The sequence below is a fragment of the Larimichthys crocea genome, chromosome XXIII, assembly GCF_000972845.2.
Source record: "Larimichthys crocea isolate SSNF chromosome XXIII, L_crocea_2.0, whole genome shotgun sequence".
NCBI lineage: Eukaryota > Metazoa > Chordata > Actinopteri > Sciaenidae > Larimichthys > Larimichthys crocea.
In genome coordinates, this window is record NC_040033.1 from 16,131,348 (window position 1) to 16,150,532 (window position 19,185).

At 39.3% G+C, this 19,185-nt stretch overlaps 1 protein-coding gene across 3 annotated transcripts in view; it reads left to right on the forward strand.

The window, feature by feature from the left end:
- Window positions 1-19,185, forward strand: part of col11a1a (collagen, type XI, alpha 1a) — a 77,429-nt gene that overhangs the window by 4,047 nt on the left and 54,197 nt on the right. Inside the window, exons 2-11 of one of the 3 annotated variants that reach the window (XM_010736089.3) lie at window positions 1,175-1,336; window positions 2,024-2,237; window positions 4,698-4,860; window positions 11,555-11,680; window positions 13,577-13,669; window positions 14,942-15,040; window positions 16,523-16,807; window positions 18,260-18,325; window positions 18,578-18,619; window positions 18,732-18,794. In XM_010736089.3, coding sequence (XP_010734391.3) covers window positions 1,175-1,336; window positions 2,024-2,237; window positions 4,698-4,860; window positions 11,555-11,680; window positions 13,577-13,669; window positions 14,942-15,040; window positions 16,523-16,807; window positions 18,260-18,325; window positions 18,578-18,619; window positions 18,732-18,794 — 1,313 coding nt within the window. The remainder of the gene's footprint in view (window positions 1-1,174; window positions 1,337-2,023; window positions 2,238-4,697; window positions 4,861-11,554; window positions 11,681-13,576; window positions 13,670-14,941; window positions 15,041-16,522; window positions 16,808-18,259; window positions 18,326-18,577; window positions 18,620-18,731; window positions 18,795-19,185) is intronic. The other 2 variants (XM_010736090.3, XM_010736093.3) reach the window with 2 other exon arrangements.

The following is a 19,185-nucleotide window of genomic DNA, read 5'->3' on the forward strand; positions in this document are numbered from 1 at the left end:
CCTTTTCTTGCTACGGCTGAAATGCTGACTAGAAAGTGTTTAGAGCGATATCACACTTTTTTTTAAAGAAACTTTCAAAGTGATATGACCTGTACATGCCAACCAAAACAGGGGTTTATAGCTGTCAGATAAAGCTTTCAGACACCTTGGCATGCTTATTACCCCACGTTATTATTACCCCACAAGAACAGATTACTGTTATTACATTCATAGTCAGCCACTGTATTGTCTGTTTTAGTCAGATATTGTTGTATTCTGTGGAGTGAAGTAAGTAAGCTTTGGTGTGGGGCTTTATTCATAGTGCCCACTTACTATCTGCCCATTGAAAGCAAAATGTGTTCTATAACTAGAATAACATTTACCTTTGTTAAGTGTGGACTGTATTTTTAAAAAGAGGTGTGTAAATAATGTTGTTCTCATCTTGCATTAATGTAACCTTTTACTGGACCTTTCATAGTAAAACATCTCCCAGGTACAAACGGTCCTTGGTAGAGGGTCGGTATAGTGCAGCACTTTAGTCTCTCTCCTGTCATGTTCACTAAGCTAATGTTTGATACTGACACAATGTTTATGGGCATCATTGGGCCACGCAGGCCACACTTTATGTAAAGTGCATCAGATTGAAGAGAATAGAACATCCTTTGGTGACTCTTATCAAGGTAAACCTATCCAGGTGTTATAGATCTTTTTTTGCACATTGTTCATTATGCTCTCAGGTTAGCCTTGACAGATACATTTCCACAGGAAGGCAGCCTTTTTAGACATGTGCAGCTCATTGAGGAGGTTATTATTGATTGAGTGGTATTTAATGTTAGCTATGGTCTAAAGTAATCATAGACAGTGTATATTGTGTCAATGATACTGTAATAAATGTGTCAGTGTTATTTCAGTGACATAGGATATATTCCTCAGCCTAAATCTGATTAATCATCGTATATTTTTTGGATCTGAATCATGCAGTGTCTCTATCACTGCCCTGTGTATGCTTACCAGAACAGGACATGTGCCACCATATAACCAACTGAAAATAAAATGCTTTGTTACAGTATGCATTTCATTTTCACTTTTGTCATCCACCCTTTGTGGTAGATATCAAGCACACCTTTAACCAAATGTTGCTAACAAAAACCTGCACTCTGACCTAACTGATGTTTTATCTGCTCCCCTGATGCAGAGCCAGTGGATGTGCTAAAAGTATTAGAATTTCAAAATTACCCCGAAGGAGTGACGAAAACATCAGGATTTTGCACAAACCGAAGAGCATCAAAGCCGGACGCCGCTTACAGAGTTGCCAAGCAGGTCCAGATCAGTGCCCCCACCACGCAGTTATTCCCCGGTAAGATACACTTCTCAACCTTCAACCTTTATCAACCTCTGTCAAACCTGTGTCTATCTATGCAGGAATTCTGTGCTTGTAACAGATTTTTGTAGCTTGAAACTAGACTAACAATTTAGTGATGCATAAGACTAAGGTCACACATTTGCGAATGCAGGTGAGTTACCATTACCTGCCAGGGCAAATGCACATGGTACTTCTTATCGGTTGAAGCTGCAGCTTCACCTTCACCAGTTTAGGTGAACTGGCACATGTGTGACCGTGCCCTAATGTTTTTTTCAAATTCTTGGAGGCTCAAAACACTGTTATACTAAAACAGAAAAACAAAATTAAGTATGTTTTCATGATACATAGATGTAGATGTAGATATATCAAATGTTGTATCTACCAAGGTAAAAATGAAGACATGTAAAAGATGCTTTCATAAAGTGGCTGTAGATGACATCATTATAGTGGTATATACTTCATTATATACAGTGTGATTAAAGACATTTTTAAAAAACTAAAAAATGTTTTAAAAAATAAATAAATAAATGTTGCTATAGATGAGAAAACTGAAGCTGAGGCCTTGTTGTATTGAACTGAAAGGAGAGTGACCAAAATATATATTTTTTAGAATGTACAAACTAGTCAGTTCTCAGTCATAATAACTATATTCTATATTCCCCTCCTGTTTTGGCCATGCAGGTGGTGTTTTTCCTGAGGACTTCTCCATCCTGACCACAGTGCGCCCCAAGTCCGGCCTCCAGTCCTTCTTGCTGTCCATTTACAACGAGCAGGGAGTCCAACAGCTGGGCGTGGAAGTGGGACGCTCACCTGTCTTCCTGTATGAGGATCAGACTGGCAAGCCAGCCCCGGAGGACTATCCTCTGTTCCGTACTCTCAACCTTGCTGACGGAAAGTACGTCAAATGTCATGCACGTAACATACTCAAACACACCCACGGACACCCTCAGATTCACAGTTGAAGCTGATCCAGAAGGAATGGGTGGAGCATGCAGGGAGGGGAGTAAAGTCATAGCAGGTGACTGAGAGTCTGGGTTAACAATGCTAGATGGTGCAAAGGAACATACTAAGTGTAATCCAACTGCACTTAAAACTTGTCCATACTATTTCGGCCATATCTATTTAGAGAACTAAATGACATTATATAAAGTCATACAGCATTTATAGTCCAGTTCTTGCAGCTGATACAATTTGATCGAGTAACTGCTGTTCTAAAAACTGGCTCGCCAGTGGTACTCTCATTTCATCATATGTTTGTGACTGATCAGTACATTGGTTGTCTAGAGAAAAAGTGAAATGGATTATACTATATTTTGATGTATCCATACATAAATATGCAACGGCAAAAATAATGACCAAATCAGCTAAAACATTCAAAAAGACTCAAACATTTCCTGATTTCCTGAGTGGTCCTTAATAAAAGCAAGAAAACAACCCAGATCTTCCCATTGTTGCACAACAGGTGCCCATGACTGGATTATCCATCTCATCAGGGGTCTGTGGGCACAGAGACAGGTCAGACATAGGGAGACACTGGATTATTGGGGCACAGCAGGGACTGCTATGGGCAGCTTGACCTCATCCATGAACTCACTGCCTCTGTTATTTTAGAGAGGGGGAAAAGGAAGGAGGAGAAGGGGGGCAGTCCTAAACTTCCTTTTTACCCCCTTGGATTACCTCACCAAACCAAAAACAGTGCTCCTAACCTTTTCACATAAACCTGATTATTGGCTCCCAGGTTCAGAAATCCCACTCACTCAGAGCTTAGCTGACATGAGCCCATATGCAGAGGCACGGGGGGGAATAGATAAACAGATAGAGTGCTGGAAAAATGCGTATTTTATAGTGTCTGCTGAGCATGCTATGTGAGCATAGTTTATTTTTTGAGCTTTTGAAGGAAGTCATAACCCGGTCACTATATTTATGTGACCCAAATTGTTTCAAAATGAGGTCTAGTGAGTACACAGTTTGGTAAATCCTTCAGGAGTCAAGCAATAACTCTGCTCTATGTGCAGGTTGCAACAAAGCTAGCTTTGTGTTGGTCTTGTAGGGCTGTTTTGTTCAGTTTTTGCTGTAGTTTTTGTGACCCACTGTCTAAGCAGCAGTATTCTCTCTAGAGGATTTTTAACTCTTCTTTGTCTGGATGAATTCCAGCTGCAAGCCTTGTCTAAATCTTCAGTGACTACAGCGCAGCCTGCATGCATTGTGCAATTCCTGTGGATGTATTCATTGTTACTAAGAGGCATATGCCAAGCTTGATAAGAGAAGCACAAAGATGAAATTGATGAGGTGAAAAAGAGCATTATCCTTTTCTTTAAAGGGAAGGGGAGGATTTCTACTGAGCTGTTCCACTGTATACCATCAGTTCTGTCTTATTTAGGCTTTAAAAGCTCCTCATGCTTTTAAAAAAAAATGCATTTACATTTACTTTTTTAAAATACAATGTTACTGTTTGTCTTCTGATCATTGTACACTTCAAAAGTTTAAGATATTTTACCTATTGAAGTCAACATTTGCTTTTCTTCCATATAAGGTGACATGTAATCCTTCATGCTGTACTGCTAAGCCCAGAAAGTGTTACACGTTTCTATTCCTCCTAATCTCCATTGCATGCTCTGGAATGCATCTGTTATCTAGCTGTGTTCAAAGGGAATTGGTCATTTTTATATTATATTAATATGATATCAGATATATGTCTGTGCCCGTGATGAACACTTCTTGTATTGCTATCTTGAGCCACAGTAGTGCCAGGTGTCATCTTCCACTTCAGAACAATGTTTTGACTGTATGTCTCCTGCTTTGGCAAGGCAGGCCTTTCTGAATTCTGACACACACTTTCCACAATGTTCACCGTGTCTGTCATACCGAGTAACCCAGAAGGAGGATTAAGTTTGGAGTTTAATGAGTGTAATCCTGTGTTAAACAGGGCCAGAGTGTGGGGGTAAGAATGTGGTCCACTGCTGCTTGGTATGCAATAGCCCTTAAGTGCAGTGGCAAATGGTTCAGAGGCAAGGGAGGTGTCAGACTCACGTGTGACCCCAGTTAACTCTTTGCATCTATGGGTGTTCATTGTCCATTGAAATATATCACAAATAACTCTGAAATTGATGTGTGTCATGCCATTTGCCTCTAATAAATCACATTGTACAATTTTCTCCTTGGGGTGTGTTGTGATGTATAACAGGTGGTCTCTAATCCTATTAGAAGTACTGATAATTGAATTTCATGTTATTTAAACATTTGCCCCACAAAGTATTCACTGTGTTCATTTTTGCACGTTGCTTATATTACATCATGGTCTTATTTTAGTAATTATGGTACACAGCTTAATTCTAATTGTTTTGTCCTTGACCAGGTGGCACCGCGTGGCCATCAGCGTGGAGAAGAAGACAGTCACCATCATTGTAGACTGTAAGAAGAAGATCACCAAAAATCTCCTCAGGAGTGATCATGCTACCATCAACACCAACGGCATCACCGTGTTCGGTACCAGGATCCTGGATGAGGAGGTTTTCCAGGTAAATATTTTAGTGTGGTGGAGTGTGTGAGCATTAGTCAGTTATGAGTTGCTTAAGCTTCACATTGGCACCGTACTTAGGTCATGTATTTGCATATTAATCAGACATGATGTAACAATGATTTATACGACTGAAAACTTCCCCAAAAGTGGTGGTTTACTAAACATCAAGTTCTTTGTCTAAGGGGTTTTGATTAGAAGTACCATGAGTCTGCCCTGGACCTCTTTGATGCTGCCAAAAAGGAATGTGGAGATGATAGAAACCAGGGATCCCCAGATCCACTGGCTGCAATCCTTTTTATTTCATGAGAAGTGTGTATACCATACATACTGTATATCTCAGATATCTGAGTCGTTTTATTTATGCTGCTGTGCTATAGTTTAGTTTGATGGCCATGTGGAACAGTCCTAGCAGCAGCTTTTTTCTTTTCTTGTTTTTGACCTTCTGCTTGACTACATGAGTAACTTGGTGTTATGTGCTGATATTTTCACTGTGTTGTCAAATTGCTTTAATTAAAAATACTTAATACCTAAAAATATAAAACTCAAAGTGGTGAAAACACCTTGACATGTAGCATTGTGATTTGAATGATGGTGAAAAGCTGATTTGTGACAAATGTTTCTTCCTCACAAGCTCATCCACACATCAGCTGAGGTTCATAAGTTATCCATGTACCCTTTAACTGTAAATCGATGGTGATACTTGTCCTCCTTACCTGGTCAATGCATTTTGTGTTATTTTTTAACTATAGCCATGTCAAAGTGCTTGGACTTGGCCACCTTTTGTCTATCATTATTGCTTGTTTGTGTGATTTTTCTACAGCACACACATAGGCTTTTGGGAAACTTCTCAAATTCTTTGGCTTCTCTTTACATTGTAAATAGAGACACCACCTTACATGTAATAGGTTAACCAAATGATTAGGGGTCATTCATGAAACGTTCTGTTGACTTTTCTTATGGTTGACTTGGAGTGAAGTGGTTGAATTGACCTGTAATTTAATTTCTCACTTAGATTCTCGATTAGATTGATAGCAAGTACAGTAGCAGGTATGTTGTATTCATCCTATTATTGAAATTGTATAAAGCATATTAGTTTGGGGAAAAGGTTATGTTTCTGCCATGTAAGCATGTGTTACTTGGCTCTAGAGAAGAAAGATTCCTGCTTCTATAATCAGGTCACTTTCTGGGATTTTGGGTATGTTACCACCTCCTTAGTCAGTGATTTGAACATTTTGCTTTGAGGCAGAGTTTATCCAGAGGTGGAAGCTAGCATGGGGTCAGGCTGATGTAAATAATGACAGACAATGGCTGAATTGTCATGACACTCATGGTCTTCTCTGGTGGGAAGTAAAGGTCACTGTAAGGCTATGTGGGGGCTATGTTTGCTTGTGGGAGAGTGCTGGTTTGTTTATGGGCAGCAGGAATGACGAGTCATTATTCTGATGCCATGTTTGAATGATTGATGTTGTTACTATTGTTTTGAAGCCATATTTTTTGGCATGCCTCCTCATCACCATGGTATCCTGGATATTTGAGGCCATTTTTGTGTGCACACAATGATTTTATCTGCGTTGCTCCTTTTTGTTGTCCTTTCCTTTGCATTATGGGCTTTATCTAACCTGCTACACTGAGGTCATTTGGATTATGGCAAGTAGAGTTAAATGAAAATATATATATATGTTTTTTTGGTCTTTTATTTGATAGACAGCTGAAGAGTGACAGGAGTTACAGGAATGTGGGGATAGAGAGATGGGAATGACATGCAGTAAAGGGCCACAGGTCAGATTCGAAGGGGCCGCTGCGGCATGGACTGAGCCTTTGTAAATGGGGTGGATGCTCTACCCACTGAGCTAACCAATGCCCCAAAGAAATTATATTTCATAGAAAAGCTTCAAATCATTTTGAAAAGATGCTGCCATCACACTTTGCATAGAAGTTATATCAGGTTGATGATATATAGTATAATGTTAAATATTATGGCCTTATTATTATTTTATTATGATGGCTAATTAATATCATTTTATCCTCCGTCTTTATAGACTGACAGATATTGGCAATTATTGTTTCTGTTTATTAGTTTAATTGACCTAGGAAAGTTATTAAACTAGCTTGCAGTGGGGTCTTGCTGATATGTGATTGTAGACTAAGGTTACTGTGTCATATTACTCATCCACTAAGATCTGGGGACTATTTTTTTAGGTGCAATGTTATATAAACAGATTTGCTTTCAGTTTTGATTAGATTTATGAGAGGGCACTGAAGCCAGTATTTGTATGAAACAGTATGTCAAGTCAGTGGTTGGTCAGTGGAAGGGCTGAAAATAGGAGCCATAAGTCAGTTAACAGGGTCTTCTCTGTGTGGTTTTTGGAACAGGTCTCCTGTCTGTTCTCTGTCCCTGCTCTCCTAGAGAGATCCACAGGGCCCTGATGCATGCTGGGATATGCAGGGGAAGGAAATACCTTGGCTCTCTGCATTCATACCAGTGGTTATAATAAAAAAATAATAATAACAAAGAAAAAAATTAATTGGTGAAATCAGTTTAGCTTAAACGTATGTCGAGGAAATTCTGCACCTTAGCAGATTCTCTGTCAGACTTGTTATTTTATTTTGTCACTATACTTTGATTTGGCAGCATTTACAATATAACTTGTTTCTTACTTGAATGTAAGAAATATGTGGACAAACCTATCATGTGATGTGTATTTATTTACTTTTTCTTCCAAAGTTTATTTTTTACTCCCCTTTTAAACTGAGGTGGGTGAGTTTTTGAGTTCTAGGGATAAATTGAATAATACATTTGTAGTAATAAAACATTTGCTCCTTTATTCAAACTCTAAGATTTATTTTCTCAAGCTGACCCGCATTTTTCATAAATGTTTATTCATACCATACCTACCCCAAGTTGGAGGCAACCACGTCGCAAAGGGATCTGGTTTGGATGAATGGAAGTCTTTCATTGCCCTGTCAGGCCTTCCTCATTTCCTCATCTCCTCCCCTCCCGTTCACCACCTCTTCCACCCACTCCACCCTCCCGACCTGGAGGCCTCCCTACCGTGCCAAAGCTATGAGACTGTCTATTCATGCCTGGCTGACATTACCTGTCTTAATGGAGCACCCTCATATACATACCTGCCTATTCCCTCTACTTGTGGGTAGCAAACAGTCATCAGTACTCAGTGTGTCTCACCTTAAGGAGTAGAAGGGGCTGAGGTGTTCGTCTAGATGCAACACCACCAGTATTGCCAGGAGATGTATCTTGTCTAATACCAGCAGACCTGGTTGTGTTGGATATTGCTTATTGAGTCAGCTATGCTTCATAGCTATTACCAAAAGAAACATCAATGAAGAGGGCCTTTTTCTGTGCTTTGCTCTTTTTAGATGGAATATGAAGGTTCCAGTTTACAAATTCACCTCCAACTGTCTGGTGTGTTCTGGTGTGGTCTGTATTTTTGCCTTTTCATGGTGTCTTAGTTTCCTTGTCTCAGGGAACTGTACTATATGGACTTTGGGGGAGTGACTAATTGTTGTAAGGGGTTGTCTAATTACAGTTAGCTATGGGTGAACTAAAGGTATGTTGCCCTGGGCAAAGGTATGTCAAAGGACCAATGGTGACGACTACTTCTGTTTTGATTTGGCCAGTGATGCCCTGCACTCACCCTGTAATTACAGCATACAGTTGTATTTTAGTAGAGAAAAGACAAAAGAGATGTCTGTCACAGCAAAACTAAACACTGCTACAGTATATGCTGACCATTCAAAACATGAGGTTTTCTCCTCTGTGGGAATCAAACACTTGTACTGTGGACTAATGTAACCTTTGACCCAGGGCATGTGTATTTATATCCCATGGTGCCTTGTGATCAGGATGAGGTCAGGGTAGATAGTGCTTATAGATAATGTTATATGTTGTCATGAGCTCTGTACTGTCATCAAATACCTTTATTTTCCATGTTTTTTCACATTATCAGTATGTGCCCATCATTTAATATTAAGAATTATAATACACTTAAATGTTTTCAAAAAGTTAATGATGCATTTCAAATACTTCATAAGCTCCACTTAAGGTGAAGACAAGAATGTATAACAAAGTAGTGGCTATAGCAAAGGTTCACAAGTTACAGCTGTTGATCTTGACCCCACTTCTCTTTCCTTTCTTGTTGACTGACACTGTGGTCATTAACACACAGCCTCACAGGCCTGTTTCTGTGCTACACTGTGCTCTTCTGGGCATATTTTGCAGCACTGGCATTGCTCCAAGTTGCCAGGGGCTTTTATCTCAGCAGTCTGCAATGCAATGGAAGACAGGCCTATAGCCTCGGCATAACTCTCCCCAGGTGTTTCCCAGCACAAAACATCTTTTACCATCCCAGCTGCTCTCGCTAAATCCCTGCCTGTCTGTCTCTGGATCCCACATGGTGTTCCCTTGCTGAGTTGATATCAGTTTCTCACTTGTCTTGTCTTGGTTTTGTGAGTTGGCTCAAAAACGGTATGTGACTCAGTTAGGGTTAGGGTTGGGTTAGGGTTAGGGTTACGTACATTTAGTCTTTTCTTGTTTTTGTGTGCATCTATTGAATGTGTCTGTCATGTTGCTCATGTCCTGCCACGAAACAGTCAAAAGTTTCCTAGTGGTGCTGATCTGGTCTGGGGTTGAACACCCTGTCTCCACAGCCTATTTGTGTACAGACGGGTGGCTCTCAGACACGGACTAATTAGAGCTGACTCTAGGCAGAGTTCAAGCATTCACTGTTGGTCTTAGGGTGACACATGAGGTAATACATGTCAACTTGACTCAGGCCAAGGCTTGATCTCTCTTTCTCTGTCGAGCCTTCCCAAACACATACACACAGACACCCAGGCTTGGCACCTAGATTTACTTACCCATGCCAGCTTTGGCAGGTCAATTTTGTCTTTTCATGGTCAGTATAGTAAATGTTTTCAATGGTGAACACAGAATTCAACCATTCAGGAGTCAGGAGTGGTGCATTTAAAAAAAAATCTGAATATGATGCTGGAGCCATTTAATGTAGTAATGTTTAATGTGCTGGTGGGTGAATTTTGTTTGGATTAACTGTATCCTATAGCTGACAGGAAGATAAGATCAAGTATTTGGCAATCTGATGAACGGTCCAGATTGCTCGTTATCTTGTTTCAAGTTTGGCGTGCAGATGCAATGTGTTTGTCTTGTAACTGACTGATTATATATACTTTTTATTGTTAGCGATGCATTCAACCAGTGAGAGAAATCAAGTTAAAGCAGCATTCCACCCATCCAGAGGCTCCCAGGGAGGAATCTCTGGACTGTCAACTGAAGCTGTGCAAGAAGATGTTGATGGATGGTTGCACAGAGAAAGTTTCAAGGAGCACTGCTTGTTTTCCCATGGGACAAGCCTTAGCATATACATGTTTATACTAAGGTGCATGTTAAGGATCCATAGATCTAGTTTTAACACATTCTCTTGACAAGTTGCAGCCTGCTTCATTTCTCTTCTGTTTCACTGCCAGTCGTCTATTCTGCCATTCAACATATAGTGTCCCTGCTGACACAAATGCATCAGGATTTTACCTCTGGGTCTGGCATCTCTGTGTGCTAGCCTGCCAAACATCTGAACCAAAGACATGCCCCTTCAACCACCCCCTCAGCTGTCTTAGCAATGTGTATAAAAGCTCAAAAACCAGCCCCCAGGAACTTGGTTGAAGCAATTATAGACTCCAAAGAGCAATCCAGATGCTTTCACCAACATGTTCAATGTCTTGCAGTGAGCTGTGTGCTTTGGCTGTAGGACTGATAACAAGGTGAGACAATGCTGGAATGGTTTCAAGCGTTGTGGTGTCGTGTCCCAACCACAGAGAGAACACTGTGGTTTGAGTGACTTTCCCAAATCATGTCTGAGGTTTACTTCTTCCTGTGTGCTATTTTAATGATTTTCCCAAAGAGTCATTGTGTATTGTTGAATTTGGTGTTGTTGTTCTTTTATTTCCAAGTTTAATTTTTCAGTTTGTGCATAATGATTTATTTGTATATGAAAAAATTAAAACAAGCTTTTTTTTTTGTTTTTTGACAAGGATCAATTAAATTTTGTTTGAGTTAGGACAACATTATGTACTGAGGCTGGATATTTTACAACTGCAGCAGTAGATATAACAATAAATGCTGAAGAATAAACCACACTGAAAATTCTCTCAGCCTTTGTTATTGCCAGTAAGAATGAAGTCTTTTATTGTAGCACACATGCCAGGTGTTGCTAGTGTCTTGATGATACATGTTTATTTGATTTCCTGAGGTAAACCCCGGCACTGATAATAATAATTTTCCTAGTGTCTGAACTTAGTTTCCTCCCTGAACCATGTGAGTGTGGGCTCTGTGGGCTGTGTCTCTAGCCGTTTGATCAGACAAGGGGGGATTTACTCTGCCAGACTCTATAAGTGTATAGGACACAAGAGATCACATCTGCAATTTAAGATTTACATTTATGCCACAACACCCAGTATGTGTGCTTGTGTGAGCAAGATGAGACATGACCATCCCCTAAGTATGCCTGCACAGCCATGTCTTGTCTCTTGCTAGTGATCTGGTTTTATCAGCATTTGTAAATAGATGATGATTTCTAATATTAACTGTATATTTCTTAAACTGTCATAGAACTGTCATGACACATGGGTGACACTGACTCCGTTTTTTGTGTTTTCTGCAGGGTGACATCCAGCAGCTTTTGATTGTGGCTGATCCCAAAGCAGCATATGACTACTGTGAGCATTACAGCCCAGACTGCGACACTCCCCACAGTGATTCCCTGCAGGCCCAGGAGCCAGAGGAAGAGGTCAGTCAACCAGGGTGGTGGTGGGATATTCAAAAAAGGATCAGTAGAGGGTCCTAAGTCATTTCAGTCATTTTCTAAGAGAATTAATTGATTATTCATCTGTGTATAGCATATTTCTTATACTGTATCAATGGTAGACGTAATAGACATGCAAAGAATCAGTTTAGAGGAAGACATTCTGCAGTCTTAAGTCACCTTATGTTGTACTTATTCAAAAGGTGGTATATAGTTTCAATTTTATTTTTTCTTAACACATTTTATTTATTCATTTATTTATTCAGTCAGCATTGGTGTGTGCCCTCAAAGGGTAATACAATGTAAAACAACACTTGAGGCAATGCATGGTGTTCATCTGGTCACACCCCAATCACTGATGTCATAGCAGGTGTTTTCCATCAGCTGTCAAAGGTAAAATACCTGATGTGCCCCTTTTAATCCATGGTAAGCAGTGCAGCAGCTGTTGTCTGACCTGTGATCTTTAATGTATATTTACCATTCAAAGTATCAACATAATGACAGGATCATTTATTGATCATAGTGCATAGTGCCCGGGAGTTAAATCAGCACTGATTGACATTCAGTCTAAAGTATTCATTTTGAATTTATAATTAAAGCAGCTGATTGGATTACCATTTCTGTCTCTCTGATCTTTTTCTCTGTCGCTGAATTGTCTTTTTCAAACTTAAGGATGCAATCTTTAAATGCCTTTTAACCCCATCTATTTGCTTCTAATTCTTATTCCTATGAGTAAGAGTTGAAAACAAGACCAAGCAGCAGCCAAGGACACAGTGGAATATGTCTCTATTTTTGTTTTGGTTCTTTTTATATTTGCTCATTAATCATCCAGATGATAATGAGGGATACAGTGAAACAATCATGGAGACTGACCAGCTATAAAATTGCAATGTGGAGCATGAACCTAAGTCAGTGCCAGCTTAATCCCAGAAATAATGTTTGATTAATTTAATAATTGGATATACACATGCTGCCAAGTCCCATACTTTAAGCTATTGAGCACAGTGTCGTGTTCAGACTTCACTTCCAAGTTGCAGCTTGAAATTATAAACTTTTATGATTTAAGGCCAGGGGGTTTCCCTGCACTTCATCTAGGTATTACTGTTTTGTGTAGTTTTTGTCTACTTAGCAATGAAGCACATAACTAAAAGATGGTGCACTGTCTTTAAATCAGACCACTTAATTGTAACTGAACTTGGAACATCTGAAGCGTATAATTTACATGCTTGGAGTGAGAAAGTTCCATTACGATATCCCTGAAATACAGCTGGTATTTTTGTCTTTGAGGTTTCTCTGTTGTTTTCCTTTGTTTTATGAGCTTTTAAACAACCCACCTGCTTACATGCTTGTAGGCTAAAACCCACATGGCTTTCATTTATTTACTCATTTGTTGACCATATGAAAACTATATAATTTAGCAATAACACTGTGTTTTCGTTACTTTAAGGTAAAGATGATTTTTAAATTATTAGTAGACCTAAAACCTAATATATTTGTATATTAAAATGAAGAAACCTAATAAATAATAACATAACATTTTGTGCCTCGTAGATTTTCATTTGATGCTATGCATATAATATTAATAATGCACTATTATTGACCCTCTAACCGTTTTTCAGTGCAGTTGCACTGATGAGCACTCTGGCACATTTAATACAAATTAAAATATTTTTTATTCCATTGTTATTGCAATTCTATATTTTGATATATTTTGTCATAATTCTACATACAATTATTTGGCTTTAACTGTTAAAAAAGCATGCTCACGATGATATGTGCTATATGTATCATCTTCTTGCTTAAAGACGCTAATGCTAACACTAAGACCTCTCTTCATCCCACTCTCTCTCCTCTCTCTCTCTCCTCTCTCAACTTCTCTAGTACACTACTGATGATTTAGATTACTCTCAGTTCTATGATTACTCTGAGGGAGCCACAGACATCATTCCAACTGATGAGTATTCTGAGCCACAGGTAAATGGAAAAAGGAAAAGAAAAGATGTTTCCTGTAATGTTTGTCTTGTGTCTTGTCTGTGTGTCTCAGTGTTATGTTTACCTGCACACCAATAGCTGGGATTAATCAGCTTTCTAATAATATTCTGATTAGAACATTTCTCTAAAAGCATCAGCCAGATTTGTTGATTTGCCTCATTTAATTAGACTATGCAATAATATATGTGAGCTGATCTGGTTATGACCTTACAGAAAGGCAACAGAAAGGAAAGGAATTTTGAGTGCATGTAAACATAGTCAGTGTGTCAGCCTTCTTTGTGTCTGTTGTATGAGGCTGCTGCCTTTTCTGACTGTAAAAATGCCACCTGCTTCGAGTGTTTTTCGTTTTTGTTTTTTTTGCATTCCAGCATGTCTTTAAAACTATTGTATACATAATGAAATATCATTTTAAAAACTGCAGCGGAAGAAATCACCGTGGCTAAATTATTAATGCAATAGCTCTAAAGAGTTGCTGAGTGGCAAATGCTTTGTGTTTTTGCATCTGACCCAGATAGATACTTATATGTGCCCCAAAATTCTCCTGTGTGTCATATGAAAGGCCCAGTTCTTGATTGTTGTGTAGCACCCTTTCTGCCCAACTGTCACATAATTTAAAGGTAATGTGGTCCCCATTCTAATTGCAGCTCTTGTAATTGGTGTACATGGTCAACATTTTAAAGAGCACCATGTAGACCAACTACTGTAAATGTCCTGCCACTGGAAAGTGGAGCACAGGGATCTGACAGTTGCGCTGAAAAAGACTATACAACAGTCGTGGATTGTGCCTTTAAACCCACTTTTGAATGTTCCATGTTTGTCTTGGTGTTTTTTGTCGCCGCTACCTCTTCCAGAGAAAGAAACGTAGTGTCTCCATGAAAAAGAAGAGGACCAGAAAGTCTATCAGTAAAACTAAGGCCAAGCCCTTAAACTTTTGGGCTTCCAAAAAATCACCAGCTAAAATGTTTGCCGCTAAGAAGAAGCAACAGATGCCTGGCTACCAGGCCACAGCGCCAGAACGACCCAGAAGCAATTTTAGGGTAAACGTTCATGTAAAGAAAAGACCAAATCCCATCAAGATCTTCCTGCCTTGAAGGGAAAATCTGTGATGGCAGACTTAGAGATCCCTAACCTCTTCTATGTAGAAGTAGCAGAGTCTGTAGCCAGCTTGGAAGGACCCCTACCAAATAACCTCTGGTTTGAGCCTTTGTGTTAACCCTCGCTTTATATTTCTTTCCTTTTTTCAACATGATTCAGCCAAACAATGTAGAAGGAGATTACAATACAGGCATTGACTACGGAACTATAGATGATACTCAAACTCAGTCTCCCTTTGCCACGAGCGGACCCAATGAGGTAATTTTTTATCTTCATTCTCACATACTTTTAAAAAGCAGTGTTAGATGTTTTGGGAAATGTGAGCCAGGAAGATTTTACCCAAGGAAGTATCTGGTATGAAATAACAAAGACACAACCATTCAAATGAATCAATGTGTCTTTTGACTCACTATGATTTTGGTGTGTGGCAGAACTGATGGACAGGGGAAGTTTTTTTTAAATGTTTCACAGTTAAACCTATTTTATAGTATGAGGCCCTATGGGCTGTCTATAGTATGCAGTGCTTACTGTACCGTATGTTACTATTATGATTAGGAAAGGATATTTGTTCTGGAAACGTGCTCTTTACCAAGAGCCAAAAATATGTTTTGTGATATTAAAGACAGATCCACAAAGGCTTGTCTGCTTTCAAAACACCCAAAAAAATAGAGTTAAGGACCCTAACCAAGGATGAAGAAATAGTTAAGTCTTTCTCAGTCAGTGCCACTTACAGTAAATAATACTGAAAATTATCTGTTTAATAATATATACCCTGTCCATCACACCATACGCTTGGTTTTGATTACTAGTTCTGCTAATTACTTTAAAAAGAACTATGATCAACAAGCCTAAAATCTCCTCACAGCCAGCTATAAATGTGCTTTTTCTACTGCAGTGTTTGACAAAGTGGATGTTATTCTACAGGCAGTTCTAAATATATAGAAGACTACTGCCAATGAAAACTGTGTAATTGCGTCCATTCTGTCACTCCTTAAATCTAAATCTGCAGTGATCATACTGTGCCAACTAAGTTATTGTGGTTGTAGTACTTTTAGTGCCAATACAGAGTGTACCAAGGCAAATGCATAGGTGGCTTGAATCACATTCTTTATTTTGATCAACATATTAATTAATTGTATGTATCTTGATGCACTCTGTATACCTTCACAGCTACTAGAACCTGATAATTGGTTAGATGTTAAAGTAAATTGCTTGTATCATTTCAGACATCTATTTCAGCCTTTCTTTTCTGTCTGTATCAGTATATCGTGTATGATTGTATGATGAGAAAGAAAAGAATGCTGAGATAGCTTCAAGAAAGCTTTGATCATCAGTTAATGATTTTATTCTGTCATTATGGTAACACTTTATTTGTTTTTTTGTATTATAACATTTCTATAATACTAAAGTGAGGTGTACTGCACTGATTTCATGACTGTGTGATTTAACAGAGCATACAGTATTTGTAAGATTGTCGATACATCATCAATACTTAATCTGTAAATGATTGATTCACTCCGTTCTTCTCAGATAACTTAAGATCATTATACTTAATAATACTTAATAAATAAGGTGTTACCATTGCTTTTCAAAATGTTTTCTGCATATCATGCTGAATTTTAGTCTGCTTTTATAACGTCTAAAAATAGACTATTTGCCTCAATTGCTTAACTAACATCATTATTTCCTTGGTTACTCACCATTGCTTCCACACATCTTCGCTTGGGTAACACCTGAAAGGCTGTGAAGGAGGATGTTGTCGGTGCATATTTCACTGAGGACACTCCCATTGCTCCGGAGCCCACCATTGTCCCAGAAACTGTGGACAACTCAGACGCTGGTGCAGAAGCATATGACTTTAAGGAATATGACCTAAAGGAGTATGACTTGGGCGAGGTTGACAACAGGTTGTATGATTACGGGGCATATGATGAGTATGGCACAGCCCCGCCCAAACCCACGGCAACCTACGATGATGAGGTGGGGCCTGGGGTTGCTGCTGAAACCGACGTTTCTGAGAGCACCGTAAGTACCACACCCTGACCTGGTGACTAAGGGGTGTGAGCATGAACGGCACGCGTCAGGGGTCTCTGTGTTTGTTATGGACTCACACTGTCTTCCAGTGCACGCCCTCCTAGTTGATTGCTTGGCAATGTGTCATTGACGTGTTGAGTGTGGAGTTTTGCTGCTGTCTCACCGGTGTGTGATTGGTGATTTAATGATTGACAGCTGTGATACGAACAATGCTTGCATCTGTCTTTACTTAGAAAGGGTGATTACTTTAGTTAAGTTGATCTCATTATGATTAATTCATTATTTATGCTCACACATTGTTTCTTCTTTCTTCCATTTTAATCTCGCTCCACACACAGCCTTCAATCAGTGTATGTCAGCCCAACCTGCACTCCACGCATATATCCTCAACAAGCCATACCGCCCCCTCACCACCCACTCATCTCTCAGCAGTCGTATCCCTCCCTGTCCTTCTCAGCTATTTTAACAAGTAGTTTGTCTACATACACAACCACACACACACACAACCACACACCCAGACGTAAAGTTCAAGATGTTATGGATTCCTTTCACTCCCCTTTGTGCCTCCAAACTTCACCAACCATCACAGCTTGTCACAGTTTGTCATCTAGTTTGGATAAATATTTAGCATATATCTCCTTTTCTTTACTTTGTCTTTATGTTTGCCATTTTGGCTTTAGTGTTGTTTAAATTTACATACTGACAGAACATTGTTAAACACAATTGTGTGTCTGTGTGCCTTTAGGCATTATTACCATATGAAGGAAAGGACTTTATTGGTCTTGCACGCCTTTTAGTACTGCTCTACACACACACACACACACACACACACACACACACACACACACAGCCCACCCGCTCATTCACAGACAAACACACCCTAATCCTTCCCATCTCACCTCACCTTCTCCACCTTCATCCTAAAACACACAGACACACAATGTAGCTGAGCTAATTTACTATCACTAATGAAATCACAGCTGTGTCCAACTATTTATTTAGGTTTAGAGATTTTTATTGGCGCACACAGAATGGGAAAGAAGACACTTTGCCAACATTAACCTGTTGGTGTTAAGCACTGTTTTATTTTGTCACGATTAGCCACACTGCACAATGGCAATGCAATGATAGCATTGCTCCATTTCAAGCACATAGAGGTCCATTCTTGCTCATTATAACTAACAGTTTGCCTGTTTTGTTCCATAATGTCATCTTACTGTGTGTTGTTCTTGTTTCACTCTCTGTCTCTCACATAGCTACAGTAGTTGCACCTGAGTATATAATATTGATTGATGATGAGTAAAATTTGTTCAGACACTAACACACATTCTTTTCACTGGCTGAACTCCTCAGTCATCATTGCTCATCATTGCTATTCATTCACCTGTGGACTATAGCTGCTGTGTGAAGAATGTCACCTCTGTGCTTGCTTTGTAACTACAGATTGCTGGTGTTGGAGGAGCCTTCGGCCAGAAGGGAGAGAAGGGCGAGCCAGCTGTCATTGAACCTGTAAGGCCCAAAAAGTTAAAGTTATGTGATCATGACATTTCAGGTCTGATTATTCTGTTTACAGAGTGAGCTGAACTCTCTTTATTATTAATTGCACATTATCTAAAACCAAGTTAAAGCCAACTCTTGAACTACAGCATTACTGTTTTACACTGAAAACTTGCAGGAATTTTACCTAAAATTTGTCGACTCATCCTGAACATGTCTGTTGTACTGGACAGTGTTTAAGTTGTGAGTGTTTGTTTTTTAAAGGGCATGCTGATTGAAGGACCACCAGGACCCCCTGGCCCAGCTGTGAGTATAAATGATATGAATAGTATAGTGAACATGGCTATACACTATTGTTGTCATAATTTAATGAGCTCGCCTGTTGTGGTGGTTCACTGACTTAGTTTTGTCCTTTTAGGGTCTTCCAGGTCCCTCAGGACTACAAGGACCCCCAGGCCCTGCTGGAGATCCTGGTGACAGGGTGAGTTGTCATTTATGTCCCCTAACCAGCCGCAGATTTTCTTAAAATGTGTATGCTGTAAAAATAAAGAGTGTTAATACAGTCGATGATTGTGCAGCAATGCCTCAGACCCCTACAGGTCATTTGGGCCATTTGATGAAACTGGGTAAAACAAAGTTTATACAAAATCAGCTGAGTTGAGCCATACCACAACCCATTTTACTTGACATAAAATGTAGACAACAACCCGAAAACCAACTGGAGATACACAGATACAGTATACTCGTATGTACTGGAGGACCCATGACTTGGCTGCAGCATGTAATGCCTCATAACGATTGATATTTGTGTAAATTTCATGTAAGTTTTATTTTCTACACAAAATTGACTATTGGCATAATTGACAGAGTTT